At 39.1% G+C, this 22,994-nt stretch overlaps 1 protein-coding gene across 1 annotated transcript; it reads right to left on the reverse strand.

Moving 5' to 3' along the window:
* Nucleotides 1-1,072: 1,072 nt before the first annotated feature.
* Nucleotides 1,073-22,736, reverse strand: NOC3L (NOC3 like DNA replication regulator). The gene is made up of 21 exons (XM_081955828.1): nt 22,618-22,736; nt 20,204-20,408; nt 16,986-17,115; nt 16,370-16,527; nt 16,206-16,271; nt 15,174-15,301; nt 14,335-14,496; nt 12,939-13,032; nt 11,237-11,412; nt 11,011-11,139; nt 9,654-9,785; nt 8,264-8,344; nt 7,175-7,275; nt 6,691-6,763; nt 5,931-5,994; nt 5,001-5,072; nt 4,491-4,672; nt 3,076-3,204; nt 2,483-2,580; nt 1,646-1,730; nt 1,073-1,546 (listed from the first exon to the last, which is right to left on the reverse strand). Exons 1-21 carry the CDS (start codon nt 22,624-22,626, stop codon nt 1,415-1,417), a joined length of 2,406 nt encoding a protein of 801 aa, XP_081811954.1. The 5' UTR covers nt 22,627-22,736; the 3' UTR covers nt 1,073-1,414.
* Between the last annotated feature and the right edge of the window lie 258 nt (nt 22,737-22,994).

The raw sequence follows: 22,994 nt of genomic DNA on the forward strand, positions 1-22,994 counted from the left end.
CGGATAACATTTTGTTTGTTTTGTGGGATGCATGGGACTGTTCCAGTCTCTAACAACATGCAAAAACTAACTCATTTCCCCTCCCCTCCCACCCCATATTTTAATTTTTTTTCATGTTTAAGTGCTTACACGAAGCAGGTCTGCAAACGATCTCAAAGGGGATGGGTTTAACGCTTCACAGTCAAACAGACACGCGGCAGGTATATTCAGTGGATGCAAGGACTGCCATTTTTTTTCTAATTAATAGCAATAGCAGTAGCACTTAAGACTTTATATACTGCTTCCTAGAGCTTTTACAGTCCTCTCTAAGCGGTTTACAGAGTCAGCCTCTTGCCCCCAACAATTTGGGTCCTCATTTTACCCACCTCAGAAGGATGGAAGGCTGAGTCAACCTTCAGCAGGTGAGATTTGAACTGCTGAACTAGAGCTAGCAGTCAACTGAAGTAGCCTGCAGTACTGCACTCTAACCACTGCGCCACCTCGGCTCTAATAACTGAAGTCTTTTTAGCTGATCTCCACTATTTTTACTTTGGGATTAGTTATGCCAAATGTGGCATCTAACCGGCTTTGTGTTCCTCAACATCTCTGGTGAACTGAGTTTTTATTTATGCAAGGCTGGTTACTTGGGATTACATTTATATGTGTGAGAGTTAACTGGCAGGATCAAGTCACCTTTTTTAGTGTTTCCACAGTACAATACCTCCTTTCACTTCATTGGTTAGAATGAGCTTAAGCCATATGTTCAGAGCCACCTTAGATACCTGCCCTGAAGGTATCGTGTCTATTTTGAAGTTACCCAAAATGTGCTTTTAACCGTCAATGTATCCTGACACATGAATACTAGGTTTGACTAGGTCTTGTGCCAAATCAAGTACCTGGCCAGATAATAATTTATTTCAGATAAATATTTTTCTTAATAGATGATGTGCATCTATCTAAATGAATGTAATGATGGAAAGAACGAATAGTGTGTATGAGGGGAGACCTCTACATTTTTGTTTTTAAACATCTGTTCAAGCTCTGCTTACACCACTCAAATTATGAGTTAGAACAAACCAGTCTAGAATCATTTTTTAAAAAAAAGGAAGTTCTGTATTTATATTTAGAATTAAAAAATTATAGGAATCAACCATGTTTATACAGATATGGAAAAAGGCATCATTTTGCACTGAGAATACTGTACAATTGGTTTTTACAAATGCAAGTTTGAATAAGTTAGAAATTCTAAACTTTAGCCATCAGTGTGAAGTCATCATTTCTGAAGTTTTAAAGAATTTATCTCAAATATTCTAGGAATTACAAAAACACTCTTCTAGCATGTTTCTGCAGTCTGGACAATTTAGGCTTCAATGGAATAAGTCTCTTTTTCATAGGTCTGGTATTTTCAAACAGGCTGAATGAGCTTGCAATATAGTTATGATGCCGGAAATGTCTTTACGTCTTCAGCAAAATCCAGGGGTGCTTGCAAACCAGGCTTTTCAAGATGAAACTTAACCAATTTAGTCACGTCCTCATTCAGAAATAAATCACCTGGGAAGAATTTACCCTGAAACAAAGAAGCATACAATCATAAAACATAAAGTAAACAATTATAAACCTTATGGTAAAGTTCCATATTTTAAGGAACAAATTTATAAAGAAGTACCTTTTTCCTACGTGGAACTGATGGAATAGAAGGATCAAAAGCCATATCTTTCATACTGTAGGCCTCAAAAAGTTCACCAGGCGACCTATGATACATATCAATATTTAATTTCCATTATTTCCAAACAATTTCTTAAAATCCAAATAAGTCTTGGAAAAGCAGAGCAATAAACAGGTCTTAATAATGAAAGAATCTAGGCCACAAATGTACGGAGCTCTCTAGAATTAAGCCAGAAGGAATGTTCAGATAACTGCAAAAGTACAATTCTGGGGACTGAGATATAAGGTAATTTCTGAAAATCTTTTATTTTCCACTAAGGGTGAGAATGAATTAAGAGATTATTTTCTTCTTGAACTTAATATATAAAACATCTTTTGATGACCAGCCATTGGTCACAACAATTACATAAAACCTACGGGATTAGAGGTAGTTATCTCACTGAATGTAATTTGATGATAAAAGTGATTCTGGCTTATTTGTGGACACTGCACCAGGGTAGATAAAAATCGATGATTTTTAAATAAAAAAATTAAAAAATCAGATTTTTAAATTTTAAATCAGATTTTTTTTATTTTTATCAAATTTATTTTCATAAAATATTTTGGTAGTAAGAATCTAAAGATAGTTTTCTATTTAAGATACATTAATAATTTAGTTTATTCAGCATGAAATGGAGCTTAGTTATGTAGCATGAGGCTGTATATTCTGCAATACTGGGACTGTCGGTTTAAATCAAGCCTTTTTACTACTGTTTTAAATCATGATTTAAATTGTCATTTAAATCAACTAGATTTAAATCAACGCACCCTGCACTGGATAGATAGAATGTTCTCTCACCTCCGGCCAAGGTCATGCCCCAGAGCTTCTGAACCTTCAGCGGGAGCTCCTGCCAAGAGATGAGCTGCGAATTTCTGAACAACTGGATGATAGTGTCTCTGAAAACAGGAGAAGCCACGGCAGAATGAAACATTTTCTGGCATTTGCTTGGATCAATGCACTTAACTCTGATTCACTCCTTTGAAGAGTTCATCATAAACATTATCTAACTGTTAAAAGCAACTGATTAAAACAATAAGGCTAGGTAATCTTAAACCTCTGTTCAACCTAAACAAATTACTTGCCCAAGATAACCAGAAAATAGGCAATGGTTGAAAAATAACAAAGCAACCAGTTTTAATTTAAAAAAGACTGGTGGGATGGAGTAAACATGTACGTGAGCTAATCAGGATTATGAAAACTAAAAAAACAACAACACATTATTAGATGAGTATTCATATTACAGGTTGAAAATAGCCCATAAAATTCCAAAACTCATTCCCAGACGTTCTAGCTCCAGAGGAAAATAAAACTCTTCAGAAGGGAAGAAAACAGGATTACTACACCAGAAATCAAGAACAAAGCTACAAAAGGTAAGCCTCTGTGGTTCTTACCAAGAGGGAATGCAACTCCCAGAGGGCCGAGTTCTGAGCATTACAGTACTCTGGCTGATCCAGTTCGGGCAGGTAAAGACCACTCCCCTGCGATTCATTGTCTAAAAGAAGGTCTGTCTTTGGGAAAACCTGTAATGAAGTTTGTTTGGGAAGGGGGGGGGGGGAAGAGTCCCACAAAAAAAAAAAAAAATTACAAGATGCCACGTTCATCTAAAAGGATAAAACAATCTCTCCTCCAAGCGAGTACTTAATTCTTAATATGGAATCTCTAGTGTACATATGGTCCACAGCAACTTTAACCAACCTTGGCAACTTTAAGACTTGGGGACTTCAACTCCCAGAATTCCCCAGACAACCATGAATTCTGGGAGTTGAAGTCCACAGGTCTTAATGTTGTCCAGATTGGATACCCCTGGTCTACAGCAAGGGTCACCAAACTTTTGGACCTCAGGGACCACTAAATTCATAATTTTAAATTCTGCGGACTACTAATATGATTTTTTTTAAAAGATAAATACTATTTAGTGCAATATAAAAAATGCAAATATTTTTTCTGCGGATCACCAAAATTTTCTCACAGACCACCAGTGGTCCACAGACCACCAGTTGATGGCCGCTGGTCTACAGTATGTTAGCTATTGAAATAGATTCTTCTACTTCATAAAGACTAAAATAGCTTTGTATATTGCAGGGATATTTATTTATAGTTTATCAATACAAAACATTGTGCACCTATGAAGAGGAAACAAATAAGAACATGAAATTACAAGGACAATTTAAAGCAGAACCACCATCTATCAACTGCAGCTATTAAAATATACCAAACATACTGGTTTATAACTGGTAATGTATTTTGCCTTTTAGTGACATGGGTGGCTATATAAATTTGATTAATAAATAACTAAATTAAAATATATATATACTTTCTTCATTGGGAAGATACAGCCTGCTCCCTTAAATAAGAAAGTGATCCAATGAGTATATTTTCTCTACACATTTAAATCACATATAATTAATACTTAAGGTGTAAACATAGTTCAGATGGGTTAAGAAAAACTGAAGACATAAATAGGGAAGCTGGGAGAATAACACAACAGCAATAGCACTTAAGAGTTATATACAACTTTCATAGTGCCTTACCGCCTTCTCTAAGAAGTTTAGAGGCAGCATATTGCCCCCAACAATCTGGGTCCTCATAGTTTACCGACCTTGGAAGGATGGAAGACTGAGTCAACCTTGAGCCGGCCAGGATTGAACTCCTGGCAGTGAGCAGAGTCAGCCTGCAATACTGCATTCTAACCATTGATCCACCATAACTCCTAATAGTGAGATTGTGTCTCTTGGCAAGAAAGTGGATGAAACAGCAGTATGCACTCATAACTTGAGAGGTATCAGCCAGGCTATTACAAACTTACATGCATTAATGTCCTGTTGGTTGCCAAGATTCCAATACTGGAGTTCGGAAGGACCTGGAGCGCCATGGTGGAAAGACGCTTAATGAAAGCAAGCGCCCTCTGCTGTGTCACCTGCTTTCTACGCTTGGCAAGCATTATATCCAGACATTGCAACACTATTGCTGCATCTTCATTTGTAGCTCCTTAAACACAAAACGAAAACCCCAGTAACAGCCCCCAAAAGTTGAAAAGCCACAGTTCTACTACCCTCTTTTTAATCACTTAAGGATCACTTGGCTAAAGATATACAGTGGATTTACACTGAGATTTAGTTTCTTTGTTGATGAGCTGCAATCAAAGCTATTGAGACACGCAAGCCATCTACTGTAAAAGGGGGCAGATGTCACTCAAAGAGCTTTCAATATTACAGGACAATCAGTGAAACAAATCTGGACAGTTAGAAAGCATCAATTTCTATATATTCAGATAATATTATATGTTAATATTCAATACATCGAAATCAGGAATTACCTGCATGTATTTTAAATAATGTCTTGTAAAGATGAGTGTAGAACTTCAAGGGATCAATGTTAAGGACATCACCTATGGAAAGAATTCTAGTTAAGTAGGTTTCTATATCTGAAAATCCAATAATGCATTTGGATTCTCAGGTGCTAAGATTGAAAGCCTTACCTTCTATATCCATGAGAATTAATTTCATTTATCTCATTTACTACCTGTATGTCACTAAACTATTTGAAATTATGATGGCAATGAATGAGGGGAGCTTATGACGGGTCCCTGTAATTATGGCTACCACAGTGTCCCCTGTAGTCATGTGATCACAATTTGGGTGTTTGGCGATTGGTGCACAATTACGACGATCACTTGAAGGCTATTTGTCATCTTTACTGCGGGCTTCCCACAAGATCAATGGGGAAACTGGTAGGAAGTCACAAGTTGCACTGACGTGATGTTCGTTTGTTTATTTTATTGATTAGCCATTGGGCCATATCAAAGTGCAGAGGACCATGTGTGATTTGAATAACCACAACTTGAGCTGCCACTGTTAAGTTGGCCACGTTATGTGATATTTTTGGTTTACAACTGTGGCACTTAGAGACAGAGTTGCCTGTTCCAATTATGGTAGTTTTAATTGAGAAGTACCTCTACATGCATCTTGGAAATAGGTCGAACTCTTGTTATATTGTTTTAGTTGCAAATATAAAAGCAGATGGGGGAGCGGGGGGAACCCACAGGAACCAAAAACAAAAATCAGTGATCCTAGCTTAGTTCCAGATGAAAACAGTCTCCTTGCTGTCTTCTTACAAATTGTCTTAAGGAGACTTTCGACGCAAAATTAACAACTCTCTAATTTCTCAGCCTGGATTATGGAATTGTATCACTTTAAGCTGATCATACAGAGCCAAACCAGACACAATATCAAATCAAATTCCTTACCTTGCCCAGACAAAATGTGAAACGCTGAGAGGATACAGTGCAGGCTCTCTCTATGGCTTAACACCTAAAAAGGTCAAAGGTGAATTGTAAGGGCAGAGACTTCAAGGTTCTATGACCGTGAGGAGTGGGGTGGGGGACTCTTAACAGCCAAACTGCAGTCATTTATTTTCCATTTATGTAACTGGTTTCATCCATCCACATGCATAAGAACACACAATTTTTCTATGTTACACACACACACACACACACACACACACACACACGGTGATCTACACATCCATTTTTTCCCCCTATGAGTTAAGAGGAGAGAAAATCCCTAATCTTAGATTAGTATAATGTTTAGCTTTTGACTTTTAAAAGGGGAGGATAATTTTTTGCTTTTCCTTTTTCCGTTTTCCGCCATCAGCCAGGGTAGATCCTACATGTTAAATGTTAACTCCGATTTACCGCTTTTTCTTCCTTTTTTGTACACTATTTTTTTTCTTTTTTGTTGTTGCTGTTGGGGTTGAATGAATGTTTTGTTTCCTTTTCGTTTGTTGCTTTTACTTTCCTTTGATGAAACAGTAAATTTAAAAAAAAAGGAGAGGAGAGAAAAATCTTACTCTGAACATTTGTTTTGTGGGAAAAGAGGAAATCTGAGGATGGAGCCTTATAAATCAAACGTGGGCTCAAGCAGGCCATGACAAGAGGCAAGTTGCAGATTCATTACTTCTGACACAGAATAAGGGGCCCTCGTTTAATCAGAAAGCAGTAAACTTACCCCAGACACAATAAGGGAATGGAGAACCATCAGAAGATCATCAAAAAATTCCAAGTTTATGAGATGGGCGAATCTAAATGAAAGAAACTTGATTTTACGCAGGATTCATCCACAAAACTCTTATGTTGTTTGTTTCTTTTGATATTTTATTTGGAGAGGTCATAGCTTAGTCTTGTTTTTGTAGCATTGCATTCATTTTTAAATAAATGCATATAGCAAGGAACAAGGCTCCATTTCACTTACTAGGAGGAATTTTGAAAACCTCCAAATTCATACTAATAATGAAAGATAAAGTATAAAAGCAGATACAGAACTGCTAGTCAACAAAATATTTCAAATGCTTTTTATATCATGATATTTAATTTTGAAGAATGCTGTAAACAACTGCTCATATGTTTATATTGTAAGCATAGACCTTAGCATATAGTCCCTGAATTTCTTTTTTTCTTTTAAAGAAATATCAAAATGATTCTAAAATACTTACTTTGCAAGACCTTCTAGCACAGCAGGCACAAGAGGAGATTTCTGGGCTTTTTTCAAGATTCGGAAGTAAGTCAAAAATACGATATTCAACGTTTCTGTATGCTATAGTAAAAGAGGCATAAAATAATACATGAACCTAAATAATTTCCTTTTAATCAAATATTTTTTTCTTCATGCAACACTTTAGAACAGTGATCACCAACCAGTGGTCCACAGAAAAATTATTTGCATTTTTTATATTGCACTAAATACTATTTATCTTTTAAAAAAATGTGTCATAGTGGTCCGCAGAATTTAAAATTATGAATTTAGTGGTCCTTGAGGTCTGAAAGGTTGGCGACCCCTGCTTTAAAAAGCTATTAATCCTAAATTACTCTTAAAAAATTCTGCCTTTACGATAAACGACCTAATTTTGGCAGCCAGAAAGCTTTATACCATTCTGAGTTAGCAGCAATTGTAACTATGACACAACCTCTATTAAGGTAATCATGTTAGAAAACAAAAAACTATTTATTAGCTCAAACATAAGTGACAGTCTGTTACTGTATTCTTGCATTTGCTAAACTTCTGAAGAACATCAATGGCACAATGAGATATGGACCTATGACTATAGGTAGCTCTCGCTTACCGACCGCTTCATTTAGTGACTATTCAACAGTTTTGTGAGCAGTTTTCACATTTATCACCACTGCAGTGCCCAATAGTCACATAATCACCATTCAGCATTTTGCAACTGGCTTCCAACCAGCAGAATTATCAGAAAATAGGGAAGCAAAATAGCAAATTGTGGTCATTAACGCCTGAATGGGAAGTTATGTGGTAAACCTGTCACGATCACACGATTTTCCACTTAGTGACCATGAGCTTTAGTAGTGTTGTGGGCCCCAATTGTGGTCATTAAATGAGGACTACCTGTATAATATCAGGTTTTAAGTCTTTGTTCATGGCCCCCACTTCTACCTGAATCTGCTATTTATGAGCCACAGCATAAAAAGAATTTGGAAGAAATACGTCACATGATCCAGTCCTACGTCATGTGCAACGCAAAAGGACTCCCAGAAAATATAAAATGTGCGAAGAATGTAGATACCAGTTTCAGTTTTTTCTCTGTATTTTCAGAGGCTTCGGCTTCCAACAGTTCTCGCTCCAGTTTTTCTTCTGCTTTCTTCCACTGAAAAGGAACAAGTGATTTAGAACAGGGGTGTCCAAACTTGGGAACTTTAAGACTTGTGGACTTCAACTCCCAGAATTCCCCAGCCAGCCATGGCTGGCTGGGGAATTCTGGGAGTTGAAGTCCACAAGTCTTAAAGTTCCCAAGTTTGGACACCCCTGATTTAGAAGCTAACCAGATTTGGGAATTGGAACACAAATGATTTTGCATCCTTGAACTTCCAATCCGTAATGGCATTTCCCCCCTGAATTATTCGTAACAACACTGATTTTGTCCATGACCAAGTCAGCCAACGCTTGGCTGGGAGAGAATAAAGGCCCTCCTGTACTTGAAATTTGCCTGTTGGGGTTTTCATTCCCTCCTCCCCAAACACCCACCCACACAGGTAGGCAGGAACGCTATGGCTATCATCAGGCAGCCATAGTGTCAGAGGTGACTGGATGAGAGTGTCTATATCAAAGACCCTGAGTGAGTCTTTCCCTGAATTCTTGGGTTGCATTATGATAGTTTTATCCATGTAATTATTATTATTATTCTCTGGTAAGGTTTTATTGAATGCTACCCAGCCAGAGCTTCTAAAGCTGAATGGCTATCGATATAAACAAAGAAGTTAGCAGATTACTCCCCAAATATCTGACAGGTTTCTCTTCTGTCATGATTTGTAGAAACGGCAGAAGTGCTTAAGGCTGCACGTTGCCCTTAGATGTGAAATTGTTATGCGCGTGTTTGAGTCAGAATGAAAGAACTCTGACCTGTTTGCGGTTTTAGTACCAAACATGCCAATGGGGCCTCCATGTAAATATTGGCCCATGGTAATTCATGGTTTGTGTGTGTGTGTGTGTGTGTGTGTGTGTGTGTGTGTGTGTGTGTGTGTGTGTATACATGCATTTTGTGCTTATATTCTTGAACAACTGAGAATCAGAATCTCTTGCTGAGCTTTTCCAATCACCAGTAGATTCGGATCTACTTTCTACCCACTCCTGATCTGGAGACTCCCCACACAGAATTTACAATATATACGAGAAAATAGATAAGAATATTTTTTGGGGAAAAAAAATAAGGGCAGGGTGATGTTACTACAAATGTGCAAGGCTAACCCACCAATGGTTGAGTTCTCTACATTTTATAGATTTTGGTCAACAATATCATCAGATGCAAAACAGGTTTCAAAGAATTATAGTACATGTAAACATGCTCTGTCTTCTCAATCAGCCACTGTCCCATTGGTACCCAGTGGAATTTGGCTTTGGACATATTATTCGTTAAGAATTCTATTTCACATTTTTGCTTACTGTGAAAAACAAAATACCTTTCTTTGCATCCTGGAGAGATTTTTCCTTTTGTCTTTGTAGGTCATGAATTTGTTCATTGGCGTAAGGTCTTCTGCATCTTTTTTTACTTCCACTTCTTTAATTCTTAGATGAAGGAGCGCCATTAAAACCTAAGTAGAATCCACATGCATTGATTTATTTCTCATCAAAAAAGTACAGGAAGTCCTGGACTTACAAATACTTGTTTAATAATAGTTCAAAAGTTATGACGCTGCCACAAAAATTATGATTAAAAATTATGATTGCACCACTCCCATGTTCATAAGATTGTAATTCGGGCACTTGGCAACTAGGATCACATTTATGATAGACAACATCATCTTGCAATCATGTATTTTGGGACCTCGGTTGGCTTCTGAATGGGAGAAACCCACATGCATTTAACTATTGTCTGATTCACTTAATGACCATATGATTTGATTAATGACCACAGTAAACAATGGCTGTGAAGTTGGGTTTAGTCACATGATGACTTGCTTAATGACGGCATCACTTGGTGACCAAAATTCTGGTCCAAATTGTGGATGAGTCACGACTTTACAAAAAATATAGATATATGAAAAATTAAAACAATTTCTTTCCGGTAGAGCAAGGCTGTCAAACTCCCAGCCCAAGGGCCGGATGCGTCATGCGCTGGCCACGCCCATGCCCGGTTTAGCGAAGGAGAAAAAAGTCCTGATGTGACACCGCCGTGACGTGAGTTTGACTCCCCTCAGATAGAGCAAGGGTGTCCAACCTTGAAGTACTGGCATGGATGGCTGGGTGGGGAATTCTGGGAGTTGAAGTCCACAAGTATTAAAGCTGTCACTGCGTTTTTTTGGTTTGCCAGCTGTGCCTACATTCTGAGTTATACGGTAGAATGAATTGACTTCTTATCTCTAAACTTCACTGCGCATGTCACACATTCCACATTCATTCTTTACCTTTTCTTTTGTCCGTCTGCCAAGGCAGACAGGAAACTTTGCCAAGATGTAATCATTTAGCTAGTAAGTTTGTATTTTTACTTTCTTTACAATAAAATGTTTTTCTTATAATATACCTCGGGTTTATTTTGCTTATTTAAAAAGTATGCTTCAAGGAAATGCCACGATTTCATACCTCGTTAATTTACGGGGCTTAATTTACCCCTGACAAAAGCTGTCAAGGTTAGACATCGGTGAGACAGAGATTCCCAGCTATCCTTCTCGCCAGTCGTTCGTTTATGAAGGACAGAAATAAGTATATCAAACCTTTAATAGAAGCACTGAATTGAAGGTTTTATGCCATTTCAATAGAAACAGAAGAATCCATCTTCAATGCTTTCTCAAAAACAAACAGACATACCAACAAACTCACCTCAGGTCTCACGTCATAATTCCGACTTTTCACCAGGCCAGAAATGACCTTCACCACACCAAGTGAAGCAACACCTAATTTATCTTGCTTGAAGAGGCTCTTTATCGCATCACAACACGGTTCAGAAATCTGTGAGGTTTAAAAAAAACCAGTTTAGAAGATTCACTTTGGAAATCAACATGTTTAGTATAAAATTAAGCCAAGCAGGAGGTCCTGGAAGGCCTACCTTTTTCGAATCATCGTTCATAAGTGGTACAAGCAGGGCAATGATGTTATTGTGGAAGTTGAAGTGAGGCAGGGCTACCAGGAGCTCACAAAGGCACTTCACGGCAATCTCGGCAAGGCCTTTGTATGCCTTCACTGAAATCACGTTGCTTTTCTTCAGCTTCCTTTGCTTCCAATCTAAAGGAAACGTTACACAAAGCTTCAATATTTCCAGATTCCTTGGTTACTAATAGTACGATTTCAAAATCTGAATGGAAGAGTTTGTAATGTAGAGGGGAAATCAGGCACCGAACTGCATCCCTGGATGATAATTGTCCTGAGAGGATCTAACTGGAATATTGGAAAGACGGAGCTTTGCTCTGCTAAAATTATTAATCTTCAAAAATTTCCTTGAAACATTTTAGCTCTTTCAACTGAGCAAGTTCCTTAAGCGTGAATAATGATACTTTCTAACGCTACCAAATCTGCACAAGCACAGGGGGAAATTGAGAAAAATTAGGGCTGCGCAAAAATTTTGAAGAGAGTGATTGCAAATAATTTCTCCTCCGAGCATTAAAGCAGCTGCATCCTCTTGAACAGTTGGCGTGACTACTTTGAAGCCTTTCCCCTCAGTCTGTGTGCACGCACTCGCCCACATACACAATTGTGGTGTTTCACTTAGTGACCACTTTGTTAACTACCAAATTTCCAATCCCAATTGTACTCGCTAACAGCATACTGCAAAAGATCAAAAAAAGGACTGTGGCTTTTCATGTAATGGTAAGAATATTTTTGTTCTTATATCTACCGTATTTTCTGGAGCATAAGACGCACCTTTTTTCCTCAAAAAAGAGGGTGAAAATCCGGGTACGTCTTATACGCTGAATACAGCATTTGTGGCCTACCGAAACCCAGCCCCCTTTGCAAAAATGGACGTGCAGAGGGTTTGGGAGGCTTGCAAAGTGCTCCTGAGGGCTAGGGAAGGCAAAAATGAGAAAAAAATGGGCAGTTTGTGCTCGTTTTTGCCCCCCCAGCCCCCAGGAGCACTCTACAAGCCCCCCAAAGCTCTGCATGCTTTTTTTTTCTTTAAAAAAAAATGAGGCCTGCAGAGTGCAAAAACCTTTTTTTAAAATTTACCTCTTTAAAATCATGGTGCGTCTTATACTCTGGTGCGTCTTATAGTCCAAAAGATACGGTAATTTGTATTAACTTAAGATCAAAGGCGAGGCCATTCCTGAAGCTAGTGCATATTTCATGCAGGGTTTTTTCCCCAATTTTCTTCACAGACATCAGAAATGCAAAGCAGATCGAAATCTTGAATGTAAATTGACCTGTACGTTGTTATTATTATATTCTTCTGAAAAAAAATCTCTCTTTTCCCATATAGTCCTCTGAAAATGCATATTTAACATATTTAACAGTAAAATCTTGAATAAAACCAAGACTTGAAATGCAGAAAAAGAAGTGACAGACTAAAAATGGAAAAGAATCAGGAGCACATAGGCAACAATTCTAAAATTAGATTCCATTAAGTATTATGGTTTATAATTTACAGAAAGAGTGATTCCTTTTCCTTCCCTGTGATGGAATACCCAGTATTGTAGTGGGGAGAAGACTCATTCAAATATAATTTTATACTATTTATTCACTGGCTTTAGTGAGACTAATCTTTTATAAGAATCGGTATGACATTCTATTAAAAAAATACACACTGTAGGTTATACCTTTTATACATTGTTCCAGATTTTCTAAATAAAACTTGTATTGGCTCACAAGGCCTTCTTCAAATTCTCTCAATTTCTGTGTTTCTTTTTTAACCTGCAGATAAAAAAAAGGAAACTTTGTAAAAATATTTTGCCATGTATCCACTTTTTTACTCAATCATTTACATTTTAAAAACATTCCTCAGCAGTAGGTATTCTACTTAGTGTAATGCACATATCTGAAGGGATTAATGTATAAGATTTCAGACAAGCATTTATTTCACTGGAACTATATCAAATATAAAACATTAGTATTAAAAATACTAAATTCTATGCTGAAGAGCTCTCTAAAGCTTAGCAACTAGATTCCCTTTTTTCATATGTTGTACAACTTTAAAAGTTCCAATAAAAAACAACAACTGAGCTTAATGTCTATGGAGATTCTCAGCCCTCCAGGTCATGCTTTTTGCAAGAGGCAACTGGACTTTCTTATTTTTCTTTGAAGACTTTTTGCTTCTCATTCCTTCTCTTCAGCTCTGACTTCCCCACCATCCAATTAGAGCTGAAAAAGCTTCTTGGATGAGAAGCAAAATGTTTTCAAAGAAAACAGAAAGTCCAGTTGCCTCTTGAAAAAGCAACGTTGGGACATTCTGAGCTTAAATCCGATTTATTGTAAGAGCATCATACAATAGGATTTCTAAGTCAAGAAGATAATTCATGGGGCAAATTCTTAAAACATCAGGATTAAATTTAAATTCCATCTTCATCAATAAGTACAACTAGTCCTCGACAACAGTTCATTTAGTGACTGTTCAAAGTTACAACAGCACTAAAAAGTGACTTAGGACCATTTTTTCACACTTATGACATTTGTAGCGTCCCCATGATCATGTGATCAAAATTAGGCACTTGACAATGGTTCATACTTATGACCATTGCTGACCCAAGGTCATGTGATCACCTTTTGCGATCTTCTGACAAGCAAAGTCGATGCGGAAGCCAAATTCACTTAGCAACTTTGTTACTAATTTAACAACTGCAGTGATTCACTTAATAACTGTGGCTGGAAAGGTCATAAAATGGGGCAAAACTCACTTAATGAATGCCTCACTTAACAACAGAAATTTGAGGGCTCAATTGGGGTTGTAAGTCGAGGACTATTTGTAGAACTCCAGATTCTTCTTCACTAGGAAACTATGCAATCTCTTCACATTTTGTATTGGACAAACATTTAAGTTAACTTTCTTTCAATAAATCAGCAGGGACGAGTGATGATATCAAGATCAAGATAAAATTATTCAAATGACTGTTAAAACACAAATTGCAAAGTTCTAACAAAATCCAGATGTTTTTTCCCCCAAGTATTTTTAAACCTTCTCAATTTTAATAGTAAGCCTCTGTCATTGTATAACCTCACCTTCGTGTTTTTCTCTCTTTCTGTCAACGGCCTGATTTTGTAGGATGGAGTAATATCTTTGAAGAGCTCCATCAAAGAAATCATCACCAATTTTCGCACAATCACAGCCACATTGGGATCCTGTTCCATCAACATTGCACGCAGCTCTTTAAGTTTCTTTATCTGCTCAAGAATAACACACCTTTGAGTACATATCTGTCACTATGTAAGCTAAAGTGCAAATGTTCAGAATATATTCCAGGTGGCATTTCAGACAAGTAGCCAGGAATTATCTTTTGTCATAGAATCTACTCTCTAAAATTTCCCAGAATCTTTCAACTCTGCTCGTCAGTTCTATACCCCCTGCTATAAAGCTTTTTAAAAATCTCTGATTGGTAGCTAAAAATATTTCATTTTTTATTAAGCATCTTTTGAAAAGAGGACTGTATTTTTTAAAAATATATTTTTAAATAATTTTAAATCAAAATTAATAGTATTAATTTAAAAAGTGCAAGTGTGACCAAGAATAAGATCCATGAATACAGTTTGAGCAGGGGTGTCCTAATCCCAGGATTTTAAGATGTGTGGACTTCAACTCCCATAATTCCACAGTTCTTAAAGGAGTTGAAGTCCACATATCTTAAAATTGCCAAGGTCATACACCCCTGGTTTAGAGAAAGAAAACGGTCCTTTCATTTAAAAGGTAACTTCCACAAAGTTTAGGATGATGGTAACATGGAAAACTGAATGTAAATCATTGGGAGACCTGATTGTACCAAGCATTAAACCCAAAACTTCTCTCTGCCTTAACTTTGATATGCCCATTATTTTAACTTATTTCCAAAACCAGGATTACTTACAGCATTTTCTGGATCAGACAAAATTGCAGATGCTAAAGAAGCTATTTGCATCTTCTTCTCCTGTAGCTTTTTTTCCCTATGGACTAATAATTCTTCAACAGTAAGACCAGATAAGGGGTCTTCAAGAGCTGGTAATAAAGAAAACAACTAACTGTTTAAAAAACATACGCAAGCGAGCCAGAGTGGAAACATTTAACTTAGAAATGGCAAAGGCAGCATTTGGAAGAAACATTCAAACTGTTATTGAACTGTTAATCTGAGGATTCATATTTAGACCTTTTTGATTGCTCTGCTTCCCTCTTATGGTTTTCTGGAATGTTGTGCCCCAGGCTCAGTGCCTCTAGTAAAGATAAATTTATAACTTGGTTGGGCTCTTTTTGCATCATATCCACTTTCAAACTATGGCTCAGATACCTGCCTCATTTTGAAAACATCAATTTTCTGATTGGAGCTGGCCTGACATTTAGAGCAGTTGAACAGCAGTCTATTGCTTGGCTAAAATCCAGCTACAGGTAGTCCTCACTGAATGACAATGGGTTCAGTGACCACGACGGTGCTGAACATGGACATTTACAACCGGTGCTGGTAATTGCACCCATTACAGTGTTCCCTTGGTCACGTGATTGCAATCCAGGTGCTTGTTAGGAACACAGCATCTTACGGCTATGTGGTTGCTACTTGTGACTTCACTGCCAGCTTCCAACAACTGAAGTCAATGGGAAAGCTGGCAGGAGGGTCGCAAACGGGATTGTGCTAAGCAGGATTTGCTTAATGAAATAACCAGAACTGCTGTAAAGTGTTATCGTAAGTCGGCAGTCACACGATGTCAAAGCCTTATAACCATATTGTTTGGGAGAGAGTTGCTGCTTGTAATTACTGTTGTTAAGCAAGGACCACTTGTGTTTAGCTTCCTTTCCAAGAAATGCCAATTAAACTGCTTATACCACCATCCCAGTAATATTCACAGCATTTGAAGATTTTTTTTTTCAATACTTCAATTGTTCAAATTATCATTTTCCAAGCATGAATTACCTTCTGTCACTTCCTTTTCTTCAACTACTTCTTCTTTCTCTTCTGTTTCCTCTTCAACACTTATAACTGCAAGAAAGAGCATGCCCTTTAAAAAACACACACACACCCTAAGATTCCACATTTTATTATTGACGGTTTGCAAGGCAATCCTAAGTGTATCTAACCTGGCTTCTCCATGGTCTGTGGAATAATCCCATGCTTATCTTTGATTGGAAGCAGATGAATCAGTTCCTTTTCAGGTTCAGACTGCAGGCGCCTTGGCATCTTCTCATATTTGTCAATCACACTTTCATTTTTGCGTTTCCTGGCGTGAACTGGTTCACTAGGGAATGAAATTCGCATATGAATCATTTTTATCTATTCAAACGACTTGGGTCATTAATTTGACTAGGAAGGACCATCGACATCATGCTACCCTTAAAAATTAAAACGGCCAAGGGCCCCCTGTCAGTGACAGCTTTGCCAAATTGTGTGATGTATTCATGAGGACCAAGCAATTATTATAATTAATGCTTCACTGACATTTTCTAATAGTTTCCGTTATTTCAGACGCAAAATGCGGTCATGCTCTTAACCCTTGAGACCTAAATTAGAAAGGTCAACACATAAAACATTAGTTATATTTTAGACCTTGGTAACCAATTGCATTTTGTACAATGACAATAAAGGATCTATATAGATATATATATATTTATATATCAGTGAATGTGGAATGAAAGCTTAATAAACAAGAAACTGTTGAAAGGTTTTCTATTAAGTTTTGGTTTTGCCAGCACTCACTTGGAAGATAAGTCCCTTGTTATAAAAGATGCCTTTTGAGCCAACTCTTCCATTAATTTCAGATCATCTTCATCCATCATATCTAGAGGGAGTGCTTCTTCCTCTTCCTCTTCTTTTTTCTCCATCCTCTCTATTGAGACAAGTGAAAAAAAAAACAGAGGCACAGAAAGATACATATCGTATTTTTCGGAGTATGAGATGCACCAAGATTTTGAAAAGGTAAATTAAAAAAAAAAAAGTGTTTGCACTCTGAAGACCTCCCAAACCTTCTGCACACCTCATTTTTTGTCATAAATGGGGCACGCAGAGTTTGAGAGGCCTACAAAGTGCTCCTGGGGGCTGGGGGGGGGGCAAAATGAACAAAAAACAGCCCTTTTTTCACTCGTTTTTGCACTCCCCAGCCCCCAGGAGCACTTTGCAAGTCTCCCAAACCCTCTGCATGTCCATTTTTGTGAAGGGGGCATGGTTCCTGGAGGCCCAAAATGCTGTATTCAGTGTATAAGACGCACCCAGATTTCCATCCTCTTTTTTGGGAGAAAAAGGTGTGTCTTATACTCCGAAAAGTACAGTACATATGTCTGCTATAGATAAGTGAAAATATATTGATTTTCCATTGGTATACCTGTCTGAGAACATGAACAAATAATTCAACAATAAGACTCCATTTGACAACAAAAGGAGAAATTAGTATCAATAATAGAATGAACATCATTTGTTACGCTGCATTTGGTCTCTGTTTGCACGTTGTTATATCTATAAAGCAGAACGAGAGCATGCAAAATTAAACTTGAATTTAGATACTTTTATCCTCTAAAGCAGGGGTGTCAAACTCGATTTCATTGAGGGCCGAATCACGGTTGTGTTTGACCTCGGGAGGGGCTGGCCGGCCAGGGGGGGGGGCATGGGCAGCATGATGTCATTCATGTTAGGGGGCACCTGTAGTGGCCTGAGTGCTCTGCCAGCAAATATGGGCTCCTGAACTGTTTTTGGCTGGGACGGCCTCCTGCAACCCTCTGCCAGCAAAAACGGAGCTCGGGAGGGCCACGCGCAGAGGCCCTGTGCGCCAGTCCTTCGCTGTTTCCAAGGCAGTCCTGTGGGCCAGATCCGGAGTCTGGGTCTTGAGTTTCACCCATGCTCTAAAGAAGCTGGGCTTTCTTTTTTATAATCTATACTAAGATCCCATTAAGATAGGAATGGACTAAATGTCTATAAAGATTCTCAATTGTCAAGTCATGGTTGTCCCAAAGATGCTTTTCCAAAAGGCAGCTGGACTTTCTTAGTCTTTTTCCTTGAAAATGTTTTGCTTCTCATCTAAGCAGCTTATTCAGTTTGAACTGAAAAACACCTCTGGGACAGGAGTTATTTGATCCCTAGAAGCTTTTATGTCACCTACAGAGACAACCTCCAAGTTGCCTCTTTGTAGGTGACATAAAAGATCAAATAGCCTGCAAATAGGTCACCCCCATGTTAATCAACAATCTGATTATTAAACAATCCTTAGAGTCAATAATATAAAATAGTGACATTTAACAAGTTCTCTATAGCTTACATACAGGTGAAACTCAAAAAATTAGAATATCGTGCAAAAGTTCATTTATTCCAGTAATGCAACTTAAAAGGTGAAACTAATATATGAGATAGACTCATTACATGCAAAGCAAGATAGTTCAAGCCGTGATTTGTCATAATTGTGATGATTATGGCTTACAACTCATGAAAACCCCAAATCCACAATCTCAGAAAATTAGAATATTACATGCAATCAATAAAACATGGGTTGTACATAGAACAATATTGGACCTCTGAAAAGTATAAGCATGCGTATGTACTCAGTACTTGGTTTGGGCCCCTTTTGCAGCAATTCCTGCCTCAATGCGGCGTGGCATGGAAGCTATCAGCCTGTGGCACTGCTGAGGTGTTATGGAAGACCAGGATGCTTCAATAGCGGCCTTCAGCTCTTCTGCATTGTTTGGTCTCATGTCTCTCATCTTTCTCTTGGCAATGCCCAATAGATTCTCTATGGGGTTCAGGTCAGGAGAGTTTGCTGGCCAATCAAGCACAGTAACCCCACGGTCATTGAACCAGGTTTTGGTGCTTTTGGCAGTGTGGGTAGGTGCCAAGTCCTGCTGGAAAATGAAGACAGCATCCCCATAAAGCTTGTCTGCGGAAGGAAGCATGAAGGGCTCCAAAATCTCCTGGTAGACAGCTGTGTTGACCCTGGACTTAATGAAGCACAGTGGACCAACATCAGCAGATGACATGGATCCCCAAATCAACACAGACTGTGGAAACTTCACACTGGACTTCAAGCATCTTGCAGTGTGTGCCTCTCCATTCTTCCTCCATACTCTGGATCCTTGGTTTCCAAATAAGATGCAAACGTTGCTCTCATCAGAAAAGAGGACTTTGGACCACTGAGCAACAGACCAGGTCTATTTTTCTTTAGCCCAGGTAAGACGCTTCTGACGTTGTTTGTTGTTCAGGAGCGGCTTGACAAGAGGAATATGACATTTGAAGCCCATGTCCAGGATCCGTCTGTGTGTGGTCGCTCTTGATGCACTGACTCCAGCCTCAGTCCACTCCTTGTGAAAGTCCCCAACACTTTTAAATTGCGTTTTCCTGACAATCCTCTCCAGGCTGCGGCCATCCCTGCTGCTTGTGCACCTTTTTCTTCCACACTTTTCCCTTCCACATAACTTTCTGTTAATGTGCTTACATACAGCACTTTGGGAACATCCAACTTCTTTTCCAATTACCTTTTGAGGCTTTCCCTCCTTATGGAGGATGTCAATGATGGTTTTCTGCACAACTGTCAGGTCAGCAGTCTTTCCCATGATTGTGATTCCTACTGAACCAGATGAGAGACCATTTAAAGGCTCAGGAACCCTTTGCAGGTGTTATGGCTTAATTAGCTGATTAGAGTGGGACACTTTGAGCTTAGAATATTGGACCTTTCCACAATATTCTAATTTTCTGAGATTGTGGATTTGGGGTTTTCATGAGTTGTAAGCCATAATCATCACAATTATGATAAATCACTGCTTGAACTATCTTGCTTTGCATGTAATGAGTCTTATCTCATATGTTAGTTTCACCTTTTAAGTTGCATTACTGAAATAAATGAACTTTTGCACGATATTCTAATTTTTCAAGTTTCACCCGTATTTACACACACACACACACACACACACACACACACACACACACACAGAGCTTACTTGGAGGTTTTCTGTGATCTTCCAAAGGCACTGGCCTCCGAGATACAACATCTTTCACAGCTTGTCTGAGTTTCCTTTGTTCTTTTCGATATTTCTTGACAGCACTTTCTTGTTTGAACTGCTTATTTTTTAACTTGTTTTCAAGTTTTATTTTACTTGTTTTCAATAACTTCCGAAAACTTGGAACTCTCTTTTTATTTCTCCTCTGGAGACAATAAGAAACAAATTAGTATGCCTTTTAAACCAATCTGTGGCTTATATAAGCTTATAATGTTATATATAACGCATGAATGCCTCGAAACATGAAGGAATATGTATAATGACAGATTATTTGTTATATTTATATCTTGCTTTTCTTCCATGAACTTATATTTAGCTTTTTATCTGAGTTTCTCCACAATAACCATGGCTATGGGCGAACCTGAACCTGCTCCTAAGCTGACATCTTATTCACGGCAACACATTTTTGAAATAATAAAACCAATTCAATAGCAACATTAAGTTAAGATTATACAAATGGAAAATTCTTACTAGAAATATTTTAACAATGCAATTATCTAATATAAGTGAAAAAAAAGGCAAATTTTATACATCCATTTCCCAACTTTCTGTTGTGTCCATTCAACGTATGTTTTGGAGACTTACTCCTACAGCGGTATGCTGGAGTGTAGCATTATTTCAAAAATGTTTTACAGTATTGACACAGGGTTATTTGACTTTAAAAATCTCTTGAATTGAGATGTACCCTTGGTTTTGGAGTGGCAATGGTGGCTCTCTATACATTAGTGGGATAAAATGCTAGTTGGGCTAAATATCTTTGTCTAATTAAGATTACATTGAATTAATCAACTGCAGTTAACAATGTTATTCATCCTGCATACAAAAATTATCCCCTTTTATTACATTCAAAATTAAAATATGGGGCCAACTCTTGTGGGCATTCTCAAGTATTTCAGTGCTGGAATGCAGTCGTAGGGACACTTTTGTGGCAATGAAATGAAATCCCCTGGCTGTATAACAAATACTATATGGCAGGAATCCCCAAATTTGGCAACTTTAAGACTTTTGTTTTTACATATTTAACAGAGTTGGAAGGAACCTTGGAGGTCATCTAGTCCAGCCCTTTGCCCAAGCAGGTGAGCCTACACCCTTTCTGACCGATGGCAGTCCAGTCTCTTCTTGAAAACCTCCAGGGATGAAGCTCCCACGATTTCCGAAGGCAACATCTGTTCCCTCTCGCAGTTACGACAATGGTTGAGCCAGGTTTCACCTCACCTGGACCTGGACGCTTGATTGGTGGTCGTAAGTCGAGAACTACCCATGTTTTTTGAAGGCGATGGCTGTTTGTGGACTTGTGGACTTCAATTCCCAGAATTCTCCAGCCACTGCGCGACACTTTGCTGAGTAGCTGGGGCGTTGCGGAGGTTCGCTGAGGCGCTAAGACGCATGCGCGCGCTGCACATGTATGTACACATGCTGGCCGTGGACACTGCCAGGCCCGTTCCAACTGATCCGGAACCCACCACTGGATTGTATGTACCTACGTTTAAGAACTACTAAGGGCCAGATGATTTTTTACTATGTCTGATACTAATACCACTCTATAAAGTCCTAGTAAGGCCACACCTAGAATACTGCATCCAGTTTTGGTCACCACACTATTAAAAAGATGTGGAGACTCTAGAAAGAGTGCAGAGGACAGCAACCAAGATGATTAGGGGACTGGAGGCTAAAACATACAAGGAATGGTTGCAGGAACTGGGCATGGCTAGTCTAGTGAAGAGAAGGTCCAGGGGAGACATGATAGCAGTCTTCCAATATTTGAGGGGCTGCCACAGAGAGGAGAGGGTCAAGTTATTTTTCCAAAGCCCCTGAAGGCCAGACAAGGAATAATGGATGGAAATTGACCAAGGAGAGATTCAACCTAGAAACAAGGAGGAACTTTCTGACAGTGAGAACAATCAACCCATGGAACAGAAGTTGCCTTCGGAAGTTGTGGGGGCTTCATCACTTGAGACTTTCAAGAAGAGATTAGGCTGCCATTTGTCAGAAATGGTGTAGGGTCTCCTGCTTGAGCGGCGTGGGGTGGGGTTGGACTAGATGACCTGAAAGATCCCTTCCAACTCTGTTGATCTGTCTATCTGTATTTTTCTTCTTCCCCAACCTGGTGCCCTCCAAGCGCGCTGGACTCTCCTTCCCATAAACCTTTGCGGCTGCATCTAGGGATTCTGGGAAGGGAAGTTCGGCGTTCCTGGACGAGAGGGGGCTTTACTTAAACGCCCTGAAAACTCGCGCACAGCACCTGGCTCTCAGGGCTACGCTCCCACTATCACGGCCTATCCTCTCCCCAGCCGACTTCCGGCTGGGCTCACGCCACGCTATTTATCCCGGCAGCGACTCCCTCGTCCTCTTACCGGCTTCATGGCAGCTGCCAAGCAGGGAAAACCGACACTCTCTCACACTCGGTTCCCCCAGCCCTTGATTTCAGGCACGCGAGGAGCAGCGGAAGTGGGATCTCGGCGCTAGTCGGGCCGGAAATGCTATGTCCACAGCGCCCTCTGGCGGAAAGGAGGATCCGATGTCAGCTCCCTAGCCTGCGAAGAAACCGGGACCGACGAAGGGTCCAGGCAGCCGATAGCTGAGCTCGTGGGGTGGGTGGAAGGCTGGGGGCCCCGAGAAGCCTTTGGCTCTTCGCATCCTTCTTTGGGGATGCTGGCGTGGCAAGACCAGGCGCCCCCCCCCCCCTTTCTGACAATTAAAATATAAAAACGGAGGAGGAAAACCCTCAATC

This window comes from Natrix helvetica (assembly GCF_964273705.1).
Source record: "Natrix helvetica genome assembly, chromosome: 5".
Taxonomy (NCBI): Eukaryota; Metazoa; Chordata; class Lepidosauria; order Squamata; family Natricidae; genus Natrix; species Natrix helvetica.

What these genes read in the sequence shown, in the direction of transcription:
- NOC3L (XM_081955828.1), bottom strand. An exon ending in CAGAGAAAAAACTGAAACTG is followed by an intron (nt 7,276 to 8,263) that starts GTATCTACATTC and finishes CTTTTACTATAG; the next exon opens with CATACAGAAACGTTGAATAT. An exon ending in CAGTTCCACGTAGGAAAAAG is followed by an intron (nt 1,547 to 1,645) that starts GTACTTCTTTAT and finishes TCTTTGTTTCAG; the next exon opens with GGTAAATTCTTCCCAGGTGA.